The sequence below is a fragment of the Otolemur garnettii genome, unplaced genomic scaffold, assembly GCF_000181295.1.
Source record: "Otolemur garnettii isolate 467f Iridium unplaced genomic scaffold, OtoGar3 scaffold00043, whole genome shotgun sequence".
NCBI lineage: Eukaryota > Metazoa > Chordata > Mammalia > Primates > Galagidae > Otolemur > Otolemur garnettii.
The window spans coordinates 11,646,857-11,667,466 of record NW_003852438.1 but is presented as its reverse complement, the minus strand read 5'-3'; the positions used below and the strand labels follow the sequence as shown (position 1 = coordinate 11,667,466).

At 44.5% G+C, this 20,610-nt stretch overlaps 1 protein-coding gene across 11 annotated transcripts in view; it reads left to right on the top strand.

Annotated features, from left to right (window-relative positions):
- R3HDM2 (R3H domain containing 2) overlaps window positions 1–20,610 on the top strand; it is a 192,034-nt gene that overhangs the window by 166,297 nt on the left and 5,127 nt on the right. For 10 of the 11 annotated variants that reach the window (XM_012805589.2, XM_023513610.1, XM_023513608.1 and 7 more), the window contains 6 exons: window positions 8,083–8,325; window positions 8,646–8,772; window positions 9,028–9,188; window positions 9,633–9,787; window positions 11,993–12,093; window positions 19,935–20,104. In XM_012805589.2, the coding sequence (XP_012661043.1) occupies window positions 8,083–8,325; window positions 8,646–8,772; window positions 9,028–9,188; window positions 9,633–9,787; window positions 11,993–12,093; window positions 19,935–20,104 (957 nt within the window). Of the gene's footprint in view, window positions 1–5,313; window positions 5,416–8,082; window positions 8,326–8,645; window positions 8,773–9,027; window positions 9,189–9,632; window positions 9,788–11,992; window positions 12,094–19,934; window positions 20,105–20,610 lie in introns of all 11 variants that reach the window. The other variant, XM_023513612.1, reaches the window with a different exon arrangement.

Sequence of the window (20,610 nt, the reverse complement as noted above, 5' to 3'; positions counted from 1 at the left end):
AACACTCTGAGTAGAGCTGTGCTGAGACTCTTCATGAACAGAAACCCATAGTTCATCCTGAAGTACTCCCTGGTGCTCAGGAAGCCCATATGTCCACGGGCTTTTCTGCTGCAATTTAAATTTGTGGTTCACCTCCCGACGTCCCTTGTCTCCCTGTTCAGTTAGTCCAGTTTGTCCTTAGGTATATCTCTTCCCCAGGTAAAAAAAGCAAGTCCTAAGCAGTAATCCTCCTGGAATTAGAAACTAGAGTAAAAGACCCTAGAATGGCTCAGTACTACTCTATCTCAAATATCATGAAATGAAGCTAAAATACAAACAGTGATGAGAATCTAGGAAATTCTGCTTAGTATTTAAATAAATAACCCACATGAAAGTCATTCCAGTCCTTCATCTTAGTTCTAGCTCAAGTTTCTCTGTAGTCCTGATTTGCTTGTTCTACCACCATTAACCCCAGTAAGTCTCACTCATCTCAGCTTACCTGACTCCCTACCAAAGCATGGTATATGCGTATGCTTTTCTCTTCTTGTCTTAATTTAAACCTGTAAGATAAACTCTGTGCTTCTCTCCTTCTGGCTGTCTCCTACTGTGTTTTTGTATGTGTGTGATTCACTTTCCCAAGGTCCCAATATTGTCTAGTTTTTTTTTTCCTAAAACGTGTATATTTTAATAGTTTTGCTCTCTTTTCTTCTTAGTCTTCCATTCGCCTCTAACTTCCACTTGCCATCCACACCTAGAAACAGACAGCAAGAGTGGGTGGAGAATAAAGAGATAAGAGAATAACTTGGGAATAAAACTTCAGACAGAATGTCCAAATAATGGGCCCTAAGCCCCAACTTCTACTCACTTTTTGTTCCTGCTACTGGATTGATCAGTTGGTATTACTTGTATCCTGAGTGTGTCACTACGATAGGGGCTATGGCTTGGGGATAAGGCAGTATTGTTTGATCCCTTAGAGAGTCATTCTTGAGATTACTTGTCATCACTAACTCCACACTGAAGAATCTTATCCAGGTAAGTTTCAGTGTCCCAGAAGCGTTTTGGAAGCTGCTAAAATTACACTACCACCCCACTGTATATATCTCCTCTTTTTCTTTTCTATTCTTTTTTTTTTTTTTGAGACAGAGTCTCACTTTGTCCCCCTCTGTAGAGTGCTGAAGTGTTATAGCTCACAGCAACTTCAAACTCTTAGGCTCAAGCAATTTGTTGCGTCAGTTTCCCAAGCAGCTGAGACTACATGTTCCTGCCATAATGCTTGGCTATTTTTAGAGACAGGGGTCTCCTTTTTCCTTAAGCTGATCTCAGACCTGTGAGCTTAGGCATTCCACCTGCCTTGTCCTCCCAGAGTGCTAGTACAGGCATGAGCTAGCATGCCTGGCTCCTTTTTTTCTTCTTCTCTACTTTTTCTCTTCCTCTTCTTCCTCCTACTGCCATTTTCTCCTTTTTCTTTTCTTTTTCCCTGACTGGCTCTCCAGTGCTGGGGATTCTCCAAACTGAAGTTGCCAAGCCCAAGAATAATTAGTGTTCAGTTTCTGAAATGGCACCTGATAGTGCAGGGATTAGGACATGATGGCGATGCACACACACCACTGTGCTTACTTAAGTGTTTCCTTTAGAAAATTTTTGAGAAAAGGTAGGTACCTTTAGCTCTGTAGCAAGAAGTATTTGCCCCAGGCTTAGGAATGGTACTGGCTAAATAATGCTCTTTCCCTTCTTGGCAGGGTTCCTCTGTCAGAGCAGGCCCTCATGTTATAGGTCAATGAAGCACATGAAACCAAGGGGTGAGGCTGAGGTTTAAAGGACCAGTGAGTTCCTTTTGCCCAAATTACTTAAGACAGTGGATCTCTTGAAAAGGAGCCCTCTGAGCCTCTGTCCTGTGGTCCTCAGGTATCCTTGAGCCAGTGATCTTGCACCAAATCCACCAGTAGGTGGCAGCCCCATCCCTCAGGGCCAGTCTTGTCTTTCTTTTCTAAATAAATTTTTTTATTATTTTTCAGAAGTTCTCTGGCTCTGGAATTTCAAACTTTTAAAGAAGAGAACTATAGCTGAGAGTAACTGTGGAGTAGCTAAAAAATATCTCTGAGGCCCCTTCCTTATACCACTGTCTTTCCCCAGTTAGGGGAGGCCTAAGAGAGGAGCATCACTTATTTCCACTCTGCTTTTTATTCAAGACTCACAAGTGGTCTCAGTGCCCTTAGCACAGTGGTTACGGTGCCAGCCACATACACTGAGGCTGGGATGTTCAAACCCAGCCCGGGCCTGCTAAACAACAATGACAACTGCAACAAAAAATAGCCAGGTGTTTTGGTGGGCGTCTGTAGTCCCAGCTACTTGGGAGGCTGAGGCAAGAGAAAGAAAAATAAAATAACTATTTTCTTTTTTAAGAAAAAGAAAATAAACTAACTATATCTCAAAAAAAAAAAAAAAAAGAGAGAGAGAGAGACAGAGAATCACTTAAGCCCAAGAGTTAGAGGTTGCTGTGAGCTGTGATGCCATGGCACTCTACCGAGGGCAACATAGTGAGACTCTGTCTCAAAATAAATAACAAACAAAACTCAAAAGTGGGGCAGTGCCTGTGGCTTAGTGGGTAGGGCACCGGCCCCATATACCGAGGGTTGCAGGTTCAGGCCCAGTCCCAGCCAAACTGCAACAAAAAAAATAGCCAGGCGTTGTGGCTGGTACCTGTGGTCCTGGCTGCTTGGGAGGCTGAGGCAAGAGAATTGCCTAAGCCCAGGAGTTGGAGGTTGCTGTGAGCTGTGTGATGCCATGGCACTCCACCAAGGCCGATAAAGTAAGACTCTAGTCTCTACAAAAAAAAAAAAAATTCATGAGTGTGTTCTGGGTGTGGTGGCTCATGCCTTTAATTCCAGCAATCTGGGAGGCTGAGGCAGGTGGATTGCTTTAACTCAGCCATGCCTGAGCTAGAGCAAGACCCTGTCTCTACTAAAACACAGCAGGGTGTTGTGGTGGGCTCCTGTAGTCCTAGCTACTCAGGAGGCTGAGGTAAGAGGATTTCATGAGCCTGAGTTTGAAGTTGCTGTGAGCTATGATACCATGACATTCTACTCATGGCAACATAGTGAAACTCTGTCTCAAAAAAAATTTAAAAATCAAAAATTTTTTTTCCTCCCTCTTTTTTTTCTTTTTTTGAGACAGAGTCTTATGTCATCCTCGGTAGAGTGCTGTGGCATCACAGCTCACTAAACTTTTGGGCTTAAGCAATTCTCTTGCCTCAGTTTCCCAAGTAGCTGGGACTCCAGGTGCCAACCATAATTCTGGCTAAAAAAATTAAAAATAGAAAATCTAAAAGCTGTAGATGAAAACTTGGTAAGAATTTAAAGAGATTTCCTTTGAAAAAAATTTCTTTTCATAGTTCTCTAAACAGCACTGCAGAGTGTCCCAAAAGTCACCATATGTAGGGAAATGGGAAATTGTAGCTAAATGTACCTTTTTTTTTTTTTTTTTTTTTGCAGTTTTTGGCCGGGGCTGGGTTTGAACCTGCCACCTCTGGCTTGTGAGGCCAGTGCCCTACTCCTTTGAGCCATAGTTGCCGCCCTAAATGTATCTTTATTTGCCATATGCTTATTACAAAATTTTATAAGGAAGTAGCCAAAATATAGAGAATATTTTGTAAATGTCAGCAAGAAAAAAAAATCAAACTGCCCCATAAAAAAATGGGCAAAAGACATGAATGGAAGCTTTTCAAAAGAAGTTAGACTATTGACCAATAAATATATGAAAAAATGCCTAACATCTCTAATTATCAGGAAAATGTAAATCAAAACCACACTGAGGTATCACCTAATACTAGTGAGAATGGCTGTTATACCTAAGGATTCTTTTTTTTTTTTTTTTTTTTGAGACAGAGCCTCAAGCTGAACCCCTGGGTAGAGTGCTGTGGCTTCACTGCTCACAGCAAACTCCAACTCCTGGGCTCAAGCGAGTCTCCTGCCTCAGCCTCCCAAGTAGCTGGGACCACAGGCACCCACCACAACGCCCGGCTATTTTTTGGTTGCAGCCATTATTGTTGTTTGGTGGGTCCGGGCTGGATTCGAACCCACCACCTCAGGTGTATGTGGCTGGTGCCTTAGCCACTTGAGCCACAGGCGCCGAGCCATACCTAAGGATTCTTAATGTGAGTCTGCAATGAGACTATATATTAAGACAAAAATATAAATACTACTTCCATCTTCTTCCTCTCCTCTTTCCTTTTCCCATCCCTCCCACCTCCAGGGTCTATGACTGATGAGGTGATTGAAATGGCCAGAGGGAAAGAACGGAGAGAAAAAATATATAACTGACCATTACATTGGTTGGTTTAGAACTCTCCATGTTCCTAATAAACAAATCCTCCTGCTTGAGGCTAGTGAAGGGACTAATGGGATAAATACCAAAGCTAGGCTATTTATATTTTATTCCCAAATCTTTCCTGTTTGCTTTGAAGGGGATTTTTCATACTTCCCTCATAGCCTGGAGGACACAAAACAATCATGGGACAGAAGGAAGTAGCCAGCCAGCCTCTGGGAGGCTGAGGCAGGTGGATTGCCCTGAGCTCACAGTTCGAGACCAACCTGAGCAAAAGTGAAACCTTGTCTCTAAAAAAAAAATAGCCAGGCATTGTGGCAGGAGCCTGTAGTCCCAGCTACTCAGGGGGCTGAGGCAAGAGAATCGCTTGGGCCTAAGAGTTGGAAGTTGCTTTGAGTTATGACACCACAGCACAGCACTCTACAAAGGGTGACAAAGTGAGACTATCTGGAAAAAAAAAAGGAAGTAGCCAGAAGCATGATCTTGTTTGTTTTTTCTTTCTCTACCCTTGAAAGGGAAACAATCCTTGTGAATGAGCACTTCCTCTCCTCCTCCAGGAGAGCTGTGGTGTGAAATCAGAGTGTGGCTGAGCCAGACCTTGGATGACCCTTCCTACAGAAGCAGCGCAGCAGTGCAGACAGGAGTCCCTTCTCAAGTGGCATTCAAGGAGGATTATGATTATGCTCCCCAATTTGTGTGTTTAGAAAAAATGCATTGGGAAAAACTATGTTTGGGATCAGGCAGCAGACCCTGGCTCCGGGAGTCCTCAGATTGCTCACAATAGCTTCTGAGTTCTGAGTGGCCAGTGGGGCATAGAGTGCAGTGAATCTCTTCAGAGAGATGTGAAGTGTACAAGCAGGCATGCTCAGCAGCCTTGTTACTCATATGAAGTTTTCTTATGATTATTAACCTTGTTGTTCCTTCCCTTCCCCTCCCCATCTCTACCCTCCTGCCTCTTCCTTTGCCTCTTTTTCTCTTCCCTTTTCCACATGCCTCTCTGCTGGTCCACAGCCAGTCCCGTCTCTGCAGCCCTCTTCGCAGCCTGTTCAGTTCTCTCCAAGCTCCTGTCCCCAAGTCCTTCTGCCAGTCTCTCCGCCCCAGCAGTACAACATGGTACAAACTCCATTCCCCTTTTTGTCTTGTTTGTATGTGGCCTGTATCTGTGGTATGACTGGGTCAGTCTGTGAGAGCCTTGTAAGCAGGCTGTGATTTTGAAGAGCTGGGAACCATTCCTTTAAAGGGTCCAGCACAGGCCGAATTATACACCAGTCTAACAGTCTGGTCACAGCACATTAAAAGATGCCTTAATATAAGACAGAGGAATGCTGAGTCCCCTCCCAAGTTTCAGGAGGGATAGTGAAATTGGTATTGATATAACTTAGGCTCCTCATTGCTCTACCAGGTATATCCTTCACTTAATTTGTCTCTAGATATGTCTGAGGAACCCAGTGTATTCTGTACAGAATGGTTCTCTATAATTTACATTAAAAATAAAAACATTCTCTGGTACCATTGCTAAAAACTTGAGCTATTCCTCTATTTTACCATGTCATTTTTATTTTATTTTATTTTTAGAGACAGAGTATCACTGTATTGCCCTTGGTAAAGTGCCATGGTGTCACAGCTCACATTAACCTCCAGCTCTTGGGCTTAGGCGATTCTCTTGCCTCAGCCTCCCGAGTAACTGGGACAACAGGTGCCCGCCACAACGCCGACTATGTTTTTGTCGCAGTTTGGTCAGGGTGGGTTCGAACCTGCCACCCTCAGTATATGGGGCTGGTGTCCTACTCACTGAGCCACAGGCACTGCCCATACCATGTCATTTTATAATATATAAAAATACCCTCTCCCACTGCATAGCACATGCTGTTCAAATTGTTTGTACTATTACTACAAATCCTCTGAAGATCTGATTTGCCTTATAGTTGATAACTTCCATCATGGTTTTAGGAGCACTGAGTTTTTGCTTTGTGTTAATAAAACCTCTAGCTTTTTCCCTAAAATCTCCTCTTTCCTCTTACCTCTTATCTCCATTCTGAAAATTCCTGAAATATGGGCCTCAGTGAATCTCTAATCCAGTCTGCTTATCATCTACTTGTGCCCAATAAGGTAGCAAAACATCTAACTTGAAGATCAGATCCCTGAAAATTGAATGAAACTATAGAAAAGCATTATCTTTTGGTTTCTACTAGTTTCTTTTGCAAAGGAACTCCTGCTCTGGTGTGTATGTAGGTGGGGGTAGCGGGGAGAGAGAGAGAATGAGAATTACTATCCAGGGAGTAGAAGGCAAAAGGAAACTAACAAACTCTAACCTATCAGCATGTAAGTGAGAGATGGAACACCATCACCTTTGTTGCTTAGGGAAGAGAACTGAGAAAAAAAGGTAATTACAGCCTAGCCAGTCAGTCTTATCCTCCAGCTTAGCCACTCACCCTGGCCTCCTTTCGGAGGTGAGAATTGGAAGTGGTTTCTGAAGGGTGGGAGAACACTAGGCTAGTGTCAGAGAACAAAGGTGGAAATGACATGGAGAGGGAGTAAGGAGATGAGCAGTGGGAATGGGAGCCCCCCAGTCTTCCTGCTACACAGGCAGCACTGTGGAGGCTTATGAACCTAGCCACCGTGGTCTGCTTAAGGTGTTATCTAGGTCCTTTATTATAAAAACAGAAGTCATGGCAGTGTAGGGGCCCTTTTTGTGGTTGTGGGTATGAGGAAGAAAGGAAATGGAAAGACTCAGCCAGGCATGGTGGCTCACACCTATAATCTTAGCACTCTGGGAGGCCAAGCCTGGTAGATTGCCACAGCTCAGGAGTTCGAGACCAGCCTGAGCAAGAGCCAGACTCCCATCTCTAAAAATAACTGGATGTTGTGGCAGGTGCCTATAATCTCAGCTACTCAGGAGGCTGAGGCAAGAAAATCACTTGAGCCCAGGAGTTTAAGGTTGCTGTGAGCTATGATGCCATGGCACTCTAGCAAAGGTGACAAAGTAAGACTCTGTCTCAAAAAAAAAAAAAAAAATGGAAAGACTCATAATCATTTTCTTTAACCCCCTAGTTTGTCCTATTCTTTCTCTATATGGAAATTGTATCATTGCTCCCATCTCCCCAAGAGCAATCCTAATAATGATGCTAATTAGGGCGGCCATTGTTCCCTCACATGTGGTAGGGAGAGTGGCTCTGGAGCTGGGCTTGAAACAGCTATTCAATTCATAGCAATTTCTTTTTTTTTTTCTTTTTTTTTGAGACAGAGTCTCACTGTGTCACCCTCAGTAGAGTGCCGTGGTATTACAGCTCGCAGCAACCTCCAACTCTTGGGCTTGAGTGATTATCTTGCCTTAGCCTCCTGAGTAGCTGGGACTATAGGCACCCGCCACAATGCCCAGCTATTTTGTTGTTGTTGTTGCAGTTTGGCCAGGGCTGGGCTCGAACCTGCCACCCTCCATATATGGGCCTGGTGCCCTACCCACTGAGCCATAGGCGCCGCCCACGCCCAGCTATTTTTTGTTACAGTTGTCATTGTTGTTTAGCTGGCCCAGGCTGGGTTTGAACCTGCCAGCCTTGGTGTATGTGGCTGGCACCGTAACCACTGTGCTATGGGTGCCAAGCCCATAACAATTTCAAATGCCACATGACAGGCTTAGGTCCAAAAACCACCTCTATGGGCACAGAGGCAGGCCTACCCAGATCTGTAGACAGAATTGGTATTTCTCCATGTCTTTCTTTGAAGCCAAAGATGTGAGCTTGATACAAGCCCCAGTCCTTGAGTCCCCTACTCTTTCCATAGGCAGATGACCTCAGCAATCCCTTTGGACAAATGAGTCTTAGCCGCCAAGGCTCTACTGAAGCAGCAGACCCATCCTCAGCTATGTTCCAGCCTCCACTTATCTCCCAGCACCCTCAGCAGACCAGCTTCATCATGGCTTCCGCGGGACAGCCCCTCCCCACTTCCAGCTATTCCACCTCTAACCATGCACCACCTACTCAGCAAGTTCTGCCACCCCAGGGCTACATGCAGCCCCCTCAACAGGTAAGCAGCTCCAGTTTCAAGCTTACATCACTGATTCAGCTTATCTGGTATTATACCCCTCTTTCTTCTTCTAGGTTAGAGAGACCAGAAGAGATACCTTTCCCTACTTTGCACTTGAGAGTTGTTCTAGCCAGGTCTTCTATCTATATAACACAAGCCCTTCTGTTTTATTTCAAACTTCTATACTAATCCCATAATTGCAGGTCCAGAATATCTCCATTTACATATTTTTGGCCATCAAGCTTGAGGTATTTAGTAATTGGCCAGTAGTAGGGCTGAATTTGAGGGACGTCTCACACATCTTTTTCCTCCCACCATAGATCCAGGTTTCCTATTATCCTCCTGGACAGTATCCTAACTCCAACCAGCAATATCGACCTCTTTCTCACCCGGTGGCCTACAGCCCCCAACGTGGTCAACAGCTGCCTCAGCCATCCCAGCAGCCTGGTAAGAGGAACTGCTGGTGTAAGAAGGCAATGAATAGGGGAAGGGCAGACTGAGAAAGAGAGAAGAATTATCTTCCCCATTTAAAAGTGTATGGGAGGGGGAAGGGCAGGAATGATTAGGGGCCTAAGAAGAGACTTAGATCTCCATGGAAAAAAAAAAAGTAAAATATTAATAGAATGGAAAAGGAAATTATTGATAAGAGTGTGACCTCCTAAACATTCATGCTAATGTCTTCTCTGACTTGCCCACCCTTAGGTTTACAGCCCATGATGCCTAACCAGCAGCAGGCGGCTTACCAAGGCATGATTGGGGTCCAGCAGCCTCAGAACCAGGGCCTGCTCAGCAACCAAAGGAGCAGCATGGGGGGCCAGATGCAAGGCCTGGTGGTTCAGTACACTCCACTGCCTTCTTACCAAGTGGGTGCTTCTGCATTGGGAAAAGTCACCTGTCCTAGGATGAGGAAAAGGACAGCCTTTGGGGATCATTCAGACTGACAACTCCAATACTGGAGTATTGTCTACTTTCCCCTAGAATTGTTAGGTTTTTTCTCTCTGAGAGAAAAGTCTATAGAGTCTAAAAAGAGTCTTTAAATTGTTTGGTCTTTATACAGCCATACAAATGAGCATATGCCCAGGAAAATAACCTCTAAAGGAAATCAGGCTCCTTCCTTTGTGTTAGATGCCCAAAGATGGTATTTGGAAAAGGGAGAAATGCCTAAATTTTCTTTAGGCAGATGGGGAGAACAAGAGGTTTTAAAAGGTAGGGAAGGAAGTCATAATGCCCCTGTCTAGTAATACCTAGGCTGTTGTCTGGATCTCAATGGGAGCATGAGTAGTCCTTTTCTTCTCTTTTCCTCCCAGGTTCCAGTGGGTAATGACTCACAAAATGTGGTTCAGCCACCTTTCCAGCAACCCATGTTGGTCCCTGCAAGCCAGTCTGTGCAAGGAGGCCTCCCAGCAGGGGGTGTACCAGTGTACTACAGCGTGATCCCCCCAGCTCAGCAGAATGGTACAAGGTGAGAACTTCCAAAGAGCAGAGCATCTCCTATAGACCTTCAGCAATTGTGGCACCATGGTTTTGTTTCTGCTGGCCTAAAAGAAAGGCAGGGGAAAGATTGTAGTAGTGGGGCAGCGCCTATGCACCAGGCCCATATACCAAGGGTGGAAGCTTTGAACCTGGCCCTGGCCAAACTGCAACAAAAAATAGCCAGGCATTGTGACAGGTACTTGTAGTCACAGCTACTCGGGAGGCTGAGGCGAGAAAATCGCCTAAGCCCAAGAGCTGGAGGTTGCTGTGAGCTGTGATGCTACAGCACTCTACCAAGGATGACAAACTAAAAATCTGTCTCTAAAAAAAAAAGGCTCGGTGCTGGTAGCACAGTGGTTACGGTGCCAGGCACATACACCAAAGTTGGCAGCGGGTTTTTTTGCAGTTTTCGGCTGTGGCCAGGTGTGAACCTGCCACTTCTGGTATATGGGGCTGGTACCCTACTCCCCTGAGCCACAGGCACCACCCTGTTGGCAGGTTTTAGTAGTGCCCTGATGTAGGTGAATATGAGGGAGTTCGTTCTCCTTTTCTCCTCCTTGATTTGCCATCCACATAAGAGCCAATTAGCAGAAAACAATTCCTGCTTCAAAGATTTATAATTTAGGCTGGGCGCAGTGGCTCACCTCAATAATTCTAGCACTCTGGGAGGCCAAGGCAGGTGGATTGCCTGAACTCCGGAGTTTAAGACCAGCCTGAGCCAGAGCGAGACTTTGTCTCTAAAAATAACTGGGTTTTGTGGAAGGCACCTGTAGTCCCCACTTGGGAGGCTGAGGCAAGAAGATCGCTTGAACCCAAGAGTTTGAGGTTGCTGTAAGCTATGATGCCATGGCACTCTACCAAGGGCAACAAAGTGAGACTCTGTCTCAAAAAAAAAGGCTCAGCACTTGTAGCACAGTGGTTACAGTTTCAACCACATACACCAAAGTTGGCGGGTTCAAAACCAGCCGGGGATAGCTAACCAACAATGACAACTGCAACAACAACAACAAAAATAGCTGGGTGTTGTGTTGGCACCTATAGTCCTAGCTACTTGGGAAGCAGAGGCAGGATAATCACTTGAGCCCAAGAGTTTGAGGTTTTTGTGAGTTGTAATGCCACAGCACTCTACCAAGGATGACAGAGTGAGACTGTCTCAAAAAAAAAAAAAAGATTTATAATTTGTAATTTTCCCCCATTTTTCATTTTTCAAAGGAGTGGGACTGAAAACTATGGAATAGAAAACAACTCATTGTTTTGGAGTGTGTATATATATAAATTTTCCTGTGTACTTCCGTTTGTATCTGGAAATGAAAACCCATAGGTGTGTCTATTTCTATATATTTGAGTGTAGGTAGGTTGTAGCTAGTAGAATTTTAGAAGTAGAAAGCACCTTAGAAATAATCTGGTCTATTCCTCTTGTTATTTTCCTCCCTTATATATAAATGAGGAAATTCTAGCTAAGGATGTTAAGAAACTTACTCAGTTTCACATAGCTAGAAGCAGAGCTGGAACTAGAATCAGTTCTGGGCTCACTGTGTGTATTTTTGTGTGTCTGTCTCCCTACGTGTGTATATTTATCTCTGTCTTTTTATACGTGTCTTCATGTTGTTCTGTGTTTTGTGGGGGATTTTTTCCTATTTGTCTTTAGGTGGTTGTTTGCCATTGTGTGTATATATCTCAAATCATGTATCTTCTTAGTGTTTTGTTTGTTTGTTTTTGTTTAGCAGGCCCTGACCAGATTCCAACCCGCCATCCCCAGTGCATGGGGCTGGCCCTCTAACCATTGAGCTATTTTTAGGAAAAAATAATTAGCAATCTGAGAATTTTTCCCCTCCATCTCTGTCCAGCATTGTGTGTCTGTCTCTGGCACTCTCTTTGTGTTTCTCAGAATCTGTGTGTGCATGTGCACCTATCTATATGATATTTCCACAGTGTTGGGAAGAGCATGTGTTGCTAACATTCCATCTGTAGCACTGATTAGCAGCTTCCTAATTGAAAGATGATCAAGTACAAATATATGTAATTAACTTTGAACTGATGAGTGATTTTAGAAATTGCATGGCAAATTGGTCTGGGAATGGCTTGGAGCTGCCTCTGCTTCCCACAGGGGAGGCCTAGGAAGCAGCAGCTGTTTGCCAGGAGTTGTGTTCCTCCCTCTACTGGTTCACCACTCCTCTCTTCTCCATCTCCCCAGCCCTTCTGTGGGTTTTCTGCAACCTCCTGGCTCTGAGCAGTACCAGATGCCTCAGTCTCCCTCTCCTTGCAGTCCACCACAGATGCCACAGCAGTACTCAGGTAAGAGGATAAAGAATTGGGGGGGGGGCGTTCTTGGGCACTGGCAAGAGCAAACATGGCTGAAAGGCTTGTGCTCCAGAGCTGGGAAAGGCAGAAAGAATGCAGGCCTCTTTACTGTGACTCCATAGTGAAGAAAGACCAAAGTCTTGGCTGGTGTTTTTATGAGTACAGAGGTTGACTTCTCAACACATAGGGGTTGGTTTCCTCATCCCTGGGTAGCCACATCTAATTCAGTTCCTTGCTTTCCTGTTGTCTTTTTTTCTTCATTCTTTTTTATTTCAGATTAATATGAGGTCACAAATTATTACACTGTATAATTTACACATGACTGGTTAAAGTCAGAGTTGAGCTGTGTCCTACAGCCAGGGTGTTCCCAGTATCCATGTATTGTTCTCACTGGGAGGGAAGCCAGTGAGCCCCAGAGTCCCTCCTCCTCCTCAAATTTAATTGAAATTTTTCTCTCATGTGGGTCTGTAATTGTTAATGTCCTAATTTCAAATTGGTATTGAGTGCATGTGATTCTTATTTTTCTAATCGTGAGATACTTAGGAGAATATTCTCCAAATCCAGCCAGGTTGTTTAAAAGGATGCAAAAATCTTGGCTCAGCACCTGTGGCTCAAGTGGCTAAGGCGCCAGCCACATACACCTAAGGTGGCAGGTTTGAATCCAGCCCAGCCCGCCAAACAACAATGACGGCTGCAACCAAAAAAAATAATAAAAGGCGTTGTGGCAGGTGCCTGTGGTCCCAGCTACTTGGGAGGCTGAGGCAGGAGACTCGCTTAAGCCCAGGAGTTAGAGGTTGCTGTGAGCTGTGATGCCACAGCACTCTACCCAGGGGGACGGCTTGAGGCTCTGTCTCAAAAAAAAAAAAAAAAAGATGCAAAATTTCCATCTTTGTTATGACTGAATAGTATTTCATGGTATACATATACCACAGTTTGTTAATCCTTTCATTTGTTGATGGGCACTTCAGTTGTTTCCACATACTTGCAATTATGAACATAGCTGCTATGAACATTCTAGGCCAAATGTCCCTGTGGTAAAATGTCTTTTTTTGTTGTTGTTTGGGTAAATGCTTAAAAGGGTAATTGCAGGGCCAAACAGTAGGTCTACTTTTAGTTCTTTGAGGAATCTCCATACTGCTTTCCATAGAGGCTGTACTATTAATAGGTTGCAATCCCTGGCGTGGTGCCCATAGCACAGTGGTTATGGCACCGGCCACATACACCGAGGCTGGCAGGTTTGAACCCAGCCCAGGCCACCTAAACAGCTATCCCTGTTTGTATACCTAAACAACAATGACAACTGCAACAAAAAAATAGCCAGGCACTGTGGCAGGCACCTGTAGTCCCAGCTACTTGGGAGGCTGAGGTAAGATAATGGCATAAGCCCAAGAGTTTGAGGTTGCTGTGAGCTGTGATGCCATAGCACTCTACTGAGGGAGACATAGTGAGACTCTGTCTCAAAAAAAAAAAAAAAAAAAGTTTATAGTCCCTCAACAGTACGTGAGTGTTCTCTCTGCACTCAAGCTAGCAACTATTGCTTTGGGACCTTGTGGTGTGGGTTGTTCTCAGTGACCTGAAAGTGTTTTGATTTGCATTTCGCTGATTGTTAGGGATGATGAGCATTTTTTCGTGTGTTTATTGGCCATTCTTCTGTCCTTATGAGGAAAGGTTCTATTCATGTCTCTTGTCCAGTTTTTATTGTTGTCTTCTTTTTTTTCTTTTCAGAATCCAGCATTGTACTGTGTCTCCTGTACTCACTTTTCCCATAGGCGGCTTTTCTTTTCTCTTGGGAGTATGGGGGAAGTTGACTAAATGCTTTTTAAGTCATATCTTAGATTTGTTTAGCAGTTTGTAGCATACACTTGTACCTTATAACATTTTAATTCTCATCATGACTTTGTGAGGTAGAAATTTGATTTAAAGAGATTAAATAATTGCCTAAGATCACAGTCCTAGAAATTGAATTTGAGTCTTTTTTTTTTTTTTTTTGAGACAGAGTCTCACTGTTGCCCTGGGTTGAGTGACATGGCATCATTACAGCTCAGAGCAACCGCAAACTCTTGAACTCAGGGGATCCTCTTGCCTCAGCTTCTGAATAGCTGGGACTACAGGGACCTGCCATGACACTTGGCTAGTTTTTCTATTTGTAGTAGAGACAGGATCTCACTCTTGCTTCAGCCTGATCTCCAACTCCTGAGCTCAAGTGGTCCACTCACCTTAGCTTCCCAGAGTGCTAAGATTATAGGTGTGAGCCACTGCACTCAGCAGTGTCTTTTTCCATGTCCCATGCTGCATCTTCAACAGTTTTCAGCAGGCTTTGTACTCTATCCTTTTTCTGTCCAGTGAAAAATAAATGGACATCATATTAAATAGCTAAAGGCCCTCTTTGGAGGGGCCAGCTATTCCAGGTCAGTAAGTTTGTGCCATGCAGCCTCTCACTGCCTTTGCCAAGAGCTTCCCCTACACACCAAGTCACAGCTATCCCTGTTTGTATACCTTTCAGCCTACCCTGACATGGCAGTACATTGCAGTTAAAACCTTCAGGGGGTCTGGAGAGGGCAAAGTCTTAATTTTTAGCCTTTAACCATCCCCATTCTATTCTGTAGGAATGTCAGAGTGCCCTCTTCTGGTGTGAGGGAAATGTTTTGCCAATTTTCCCCATTTAAAAATGCTAAAAGAATTTTTTTTTTTTTTTGGCATGCTCACTGTGTTAGATGCTGATTCTGGAATTAGTCTTATTTGTTAGATGTGATATGTTCTTACCTTTAAGAAGCAATGACTTCGACCCTCATCCAGGCCAAACATAAATCTCTTATAGGCTGAAGTTTTCAATTCAACATCTCACCCTTTTTTGTTATTCATGTCTCTAGCTGCTTCTGCTAGTGTCTGCCATGGACACTTGGCCTTGAAATTCCCAGTGAGGTAGGCCAGGTGCAGTGGCTGACGCCTGTAATCCTAAGCACTCTGGGAGGCGGAGGCAGGTGGGTTGCCTGAGCTCACAGGTTCAAGACCAGCCTGTACAAGAGCAAGACCTCATCTCTAAAAATAGCCAGGTATTGTGGCGGGTGCCTGTAGTCCCAGCTACTTGGGAGGCTGAGGCAAGAGAAACACTTGAGCCCAAGAGTTTGAGGTTGCTGTGAGTTGTGACTCCGTGACACTCTACCAAGGGCAACAAAGTAAAACTGTCTCAAAAAGGAAAATTCCAAGTGGGGTATGGAAATTGTAGAAACCAGCTCCAAGAATCAGTGTAGCCTGTGGTGGTGCATGTTACCACAGGGCACTTTCTCTCCTGTTATTAAAATGAGTGTGTGCGTGTGTTTATAGGCAGACATGCATATGTGTTTTGTGTATATCCTTTGTAGGATGTCAGAACATCTCTTGGTCTCTGTGGTTATAGCTGTCCATCTTCTAGTACAAGATCTTTGAATTGAGAACAAACCACGTGTAAAAAATTATTTTTCATCACGTACTCTGGACCTAGTACTAAGTTAAGAAAACTAAAACAAAACTGTTACTTTAGAAGTTGTCAGCACTAACGATCAGGACTAGGGTTGGAAGGAAATAACCTAGGCTTCCGAAGTCAAAAGACATGGGAGACTTTCTTCACCATCTATTTCTCTTGCTGCTTTAGAATTTTCATAGTTCTATTTCCTTTATTCCTAGCAACCCCAGTTAACCCTGGGCTTCAACTGACCCCTTGTACTTCTTCTAGATCAGGCATCCTCAAACTATGGCCCACCGAGGAATTTATCCGGCCTGCTGGGTGTTTTTGCCACTGCTACCTGTCCTGCTTAGCAGCCGACTCGCCCCAGGGCCCACAGTCCGGCCCGCCAATGGTCTGAGGGACAGTGAACTGGCCCCTTGTTTAAAAAGTTTGAGGACCCCTGTTCTAGATAATGGGATCCTCTGTTCCATTCACATCATCTCAGAGAGCATATTTACCATACCATTGACTTTAAAGGTTTTTAATTCTGCTCATGGTAATCTAAGAGGGTGGGGAAAAGGGGAAACAAGTGTTTGTTCTCCCTTCCTTTCCAGTTCAACCTTTACTGGAAAAAGGCAAGCCCAGGCCATAAGGGCCCCTCTATCACCTTCAGAGGACAGTCACCCGCCCTCTTCTCATGTGCAACATGGTCACTTTTCCAAAAATAAAGGCAGGGATTAGGATTGGCTGGTCCTGGAACAACTGTTGTGGTTTATTAATACATTTTTGTACTTGCCCAGTTTACCCCCAGGCCTGTACCCTAATTCTTCCACTGTAATATAGACATAGCTCTAACCCAGGAGACACTTTTCTTCCCACTAAAATGATGGCTTGCAAGCCCCTTGAGTTTTCTAAAGAGATGCTTGTCAGGAGACAATGCACACAGACATGAAGTGGCTGTGATGCCTGTGCATAATGCCCAGCTCACAGTGACACAGCATTGTGGACAGAGGAAAATGCATGTAGAAATAGCCTCTCATTACTTAGTCATTTTTTAGCCAAGGGGTTTCCGAAGCTCAGGTTACTATTTTCTTTCTGACTTCCTGAGATACCTCACTTCCCCACCAAAAAAAGGGAAAAGACTAAGATATTATTGGATTCTGCCCTATAATTTGGGAAAGATGCCTGTGGAGTTTATTTCTCTGGACATTCCTTCCTATAGATTTGATTTCTGGTGCTAAGGAAGAAGGCTTATCAGTTTTCTACCTCAGTGATTTAAAAAAAAAAAAAACAAAACAATTCTGCCAGACATAAATGTCATCTGTTTGTATTTATGCGGTTTGCTCTGACCAATCGACCTTTCTGCCCAGGTTTAATGATGCCACTTAAAAAGCCATTCACATGTCCCCTCTCCTTTCAGAGCTTTCAAGCTGAAATTGATTTCCTTATTCAACCCCTTCCCCTCCCTTCCCACTTGCTTCCCACCCTCTTTCCACCCAGGCTCCTTCCCTCAACCTGATTATATGAAAGTGCTGTCACTGGACAGCAGGTTGAGTGTTTTTTCTTGGTTTTTTTGTTTTTTGTTTTTTGTTTTTATTGCTATGTCTATTAAGAACAGTTCTGCTGCTAAGGGATGCCACCTGCTTTGGGCTTAAGGAAGAGAAGCATAAAAATCAGCTTTTCAGCAGAGTAGTGTTGTGTCTTTGGCTGAGTGAAGCAACAATGCTTCAGGCCAGTGGGGAGGAGCTCAGAATAGAGGCTGAAACGAAGAATACTGAAAATAATATGAAGACTCTGTTCTCTTTCTCCTTGAGCCCCCTAATAGCTCTTTACAGCCACACATTGGTATTAAAAAGAGCTTCCATTGCTCTGCTTGTGCTTACCCTACATACTCAGACACACCCACCCTTCCTGACCTATGGCATTAGTTAGGCTGAGATGTTGAGCTGCCTTCTGGAAAAGCTGTAGATTTTATTATTTTTGCGTTGGACCCTTAAGCAGCATCAAGGTATTTGAATAAAGTCAATTGCAATTTTGTTGGTAGAGGATATTGTAGTAGGTGAGACTCTTAGGATAGGGAAATAAAATGCCCAGAATACCTACAATAAGCTGAGAGTTGTTAAATGCATGACAGTCCACAACCATGCAATTTTCCTGTGGGCCTTCTACAGCTATGCTATCTCTCTTGGCAGGGGATAGGGAGAGGTGAGCCTGTGCTCTGAATATTTCTGCTTTCTGATTGGATGAACCTTAGAGGGTAGAGAGCACATACCAGCTGGGGAGAAGCATCTGACAGGTGCTATATCTCCTGAGCTGCTCTCTCAGGCCTCCCACTAATTCTTTTCCATTCCTTTGACCAATACTACTTGAGAAAAACAATCACATTTACTTCCCAGCATGACTGGTGCCCAGGGCAAAGGCTGTAACATTTCCTGTCACAGGAAGCAGTGTGATGGCAGCAGCAGTGGCAGCCTTGGGGCACCGAGCCAGGAAAACAGCAGCACTGCAGCAGGTTTTCAAGCTAGTAACCCCCAGCTCCTATTTCTCTACCACCACAAACATGTGAGCTCAGCCTCAACAGGAATAGAGCCTAGGAAGTCCAAGTGCTAACCCCACTCTGGACACTCTCCAGTGAGGAAGGATAGCTCCTGCCTGCCCCTCTCAGTAGAGACTGTCCATCAAATTGCTCGTCCCTACTCATTACCATGCTTTTTACCATGAGGAAGATTTAGGACTTAATCCTTCTCAGTATAGCCCTTTCCCTAACCTGTGAGAGGATGAGGCTATCATGGGTGCCAGTGCTAAAACCTTAGGGTCACATCCAACAATCACCTGAGCCTGTTAGTGTAACCTTCAGAGGGTTTGACCTTCCTACTCATTCCTGGTGGCATTTGCCCTACTTCAAAACCTCCTTACTCTGTTTCAGAAACTTTCTAAATGGTCTTTTTACTGCTAGTTAATCCCTCTCTTCAGCCATCCTACATTTAGCCTCCTTGAGTTAGCTCTCCACCACATAAATCCCAGTCCTAACACTTACTAGATAAATCTAGCCAAACATCTTACCAGAATGTGCTTCAAATCTGACACCAACTGTTTGCTTAACATCCTAACAGATTATCCATTTTATGAGGTCAGGAACAGGCTTGTTTTTTGTATGCTCAGTGCCCAGCATAGGAACCGGCACATAGTGGATATTTGACATTTGTTGAATAAACAAATAAATGTGGCCAGGCATGGTAGCTCATGCCTGAAATCCTAATACTCTGGGAGGCCCAGGCGGGTGGCTTGAACTCAGGAGTTGAAGACTAGCTTGAGCAAGAGCAAGACCCCATCTCTAGTAAAAAAGCTATGGGGTACCCATAGCTCAGTGCTTAGGGCACCAGCCACATGCACCTAGACTGGTGGGTTCAAACCCAGCTAGAGCCTGCTGAACAACAACAACCAAAAGAAATAAAAAATAAAAATAACCAGGGGTGGTGCCTATAGCTCAAGTGGGTTCTAATCCAGCCTGGGCCTGCCAAACAACAATGACAACTACAACCAAAAAAAAAAAAAATAGCTGGGCATTGTGGCGGATGCCTATAGTCTCCGCTACTTAGGAGTTGAGGCAAGAGAGTTGCTTAAGCCCAGTAGTTTGAGGTTGCTATGAGCTGTGATGCCACAGCACTCTACCCAGGGTGATAGCTTGAGGCTCGGTCTCAAACAACAACAACAAAAAAAAATAGCTGGGTGTTGTGGCAGGTGCCTGTAGTCCCAGCTACTGGGGAGGCTGAAGCAAGAGGATCACTTGAGCCCAAGATCACTTGATGCCAGGGCTCTCTACTAAGGGTGACAGAGTGAGACTCTGTCTCAAAAAAAATTTTTTTTTAAATGTGTCTCATCTCCTAGTACTTCCTTTAGATAGCTCCTGTGGCTTAGCACCTGGAATTCCTTGTCATTTTCTGAATATGCCATTCCCTCTGCTTGAAATGTTTCCCAACTCACCCCACCCTTGGCCAGGAAGTATTGCCTGAGTCTGGCTTATCCACAGCCATTACCAGAAAAGCCTGTACATGTCTACAGCCCTGGCCCTTGGCCCAAACCAGGAACAAAGATTTGAACAATCTGACCTGGACATTTGCTAATACCCAGTTTTGATGGAATGGAGTTGTTTTCTGCCAAGCATACTATGATACCCCTCACCAGGTGATGCCCAGGAGAGCACTAGTACTCATTTCCCTTTCACTCAGATTTCCACTCATTTGGAGGAGAGGGAGTTGAAAGTAGTCAAATCAGCAACCATCTCAGATTCGTGGCAGGATGCAGTTTGAGTGACCCTGAAGCAAGTAGTTCCTGGCTTTCCCACTCAGGGCTAGCTAGATGGCCAAAAGAGTTTGAATTTACAATCAACTGCTTTCTTCCTGGCCCTCAGGAGTGTCACCATCTGGACCAGGTGTGGTGGTCATGCAACTAAATGTTCCTAACGGACCCCAGCCCCCCCCGAACCCATCCATGGTCCAGTGGAGTCACTGTAAATATTACAGCATGGACCAGCGAGGTCAGAAGCCTGGAGACCTATACAATCCTGACAGTAGTCCCCAGGTGAGTTCTGCAGCTCATCCTTGTCTTGACAAGGAGGTGAGCACATTCTTTCCAGGGAGCCATTTTTGCCACTGACTGAGCAGCCTCTTTTGTGTGTCTTTCCCTGCATTAAGGGATAAACACAAGAAACAGAAGAAAGCATCCTCTTTTAAGGAACCTAATAAAGTGGCAGATAGGACACACTCAAAAATGTTCATTGAGTACTTAAATTGGTATGTCAAAAGTAGGTTTTAAAATACACAAATGGGGCTAGTGCCCATAGCTCGGTGGTTAAGGCTGGTGGGTTCAAACCCAGCCCAGGCCTGCTGAACAACAACAAAATAGCCAGGTGTTGTGGCGGATGCTTGTAGTCCCAGCTACTTGGGAGACTGAGGCAAAAGAATCACTTAAGCCCAAGAGTTTGAGGTTGCTGTGAGCTATGATGTTATGGCACTCTACTGAGGGTGACATAGTGAGACTCTGTCTCAAAAAATAAATAAATAAAATGAAATACACAAGTGGGCCAG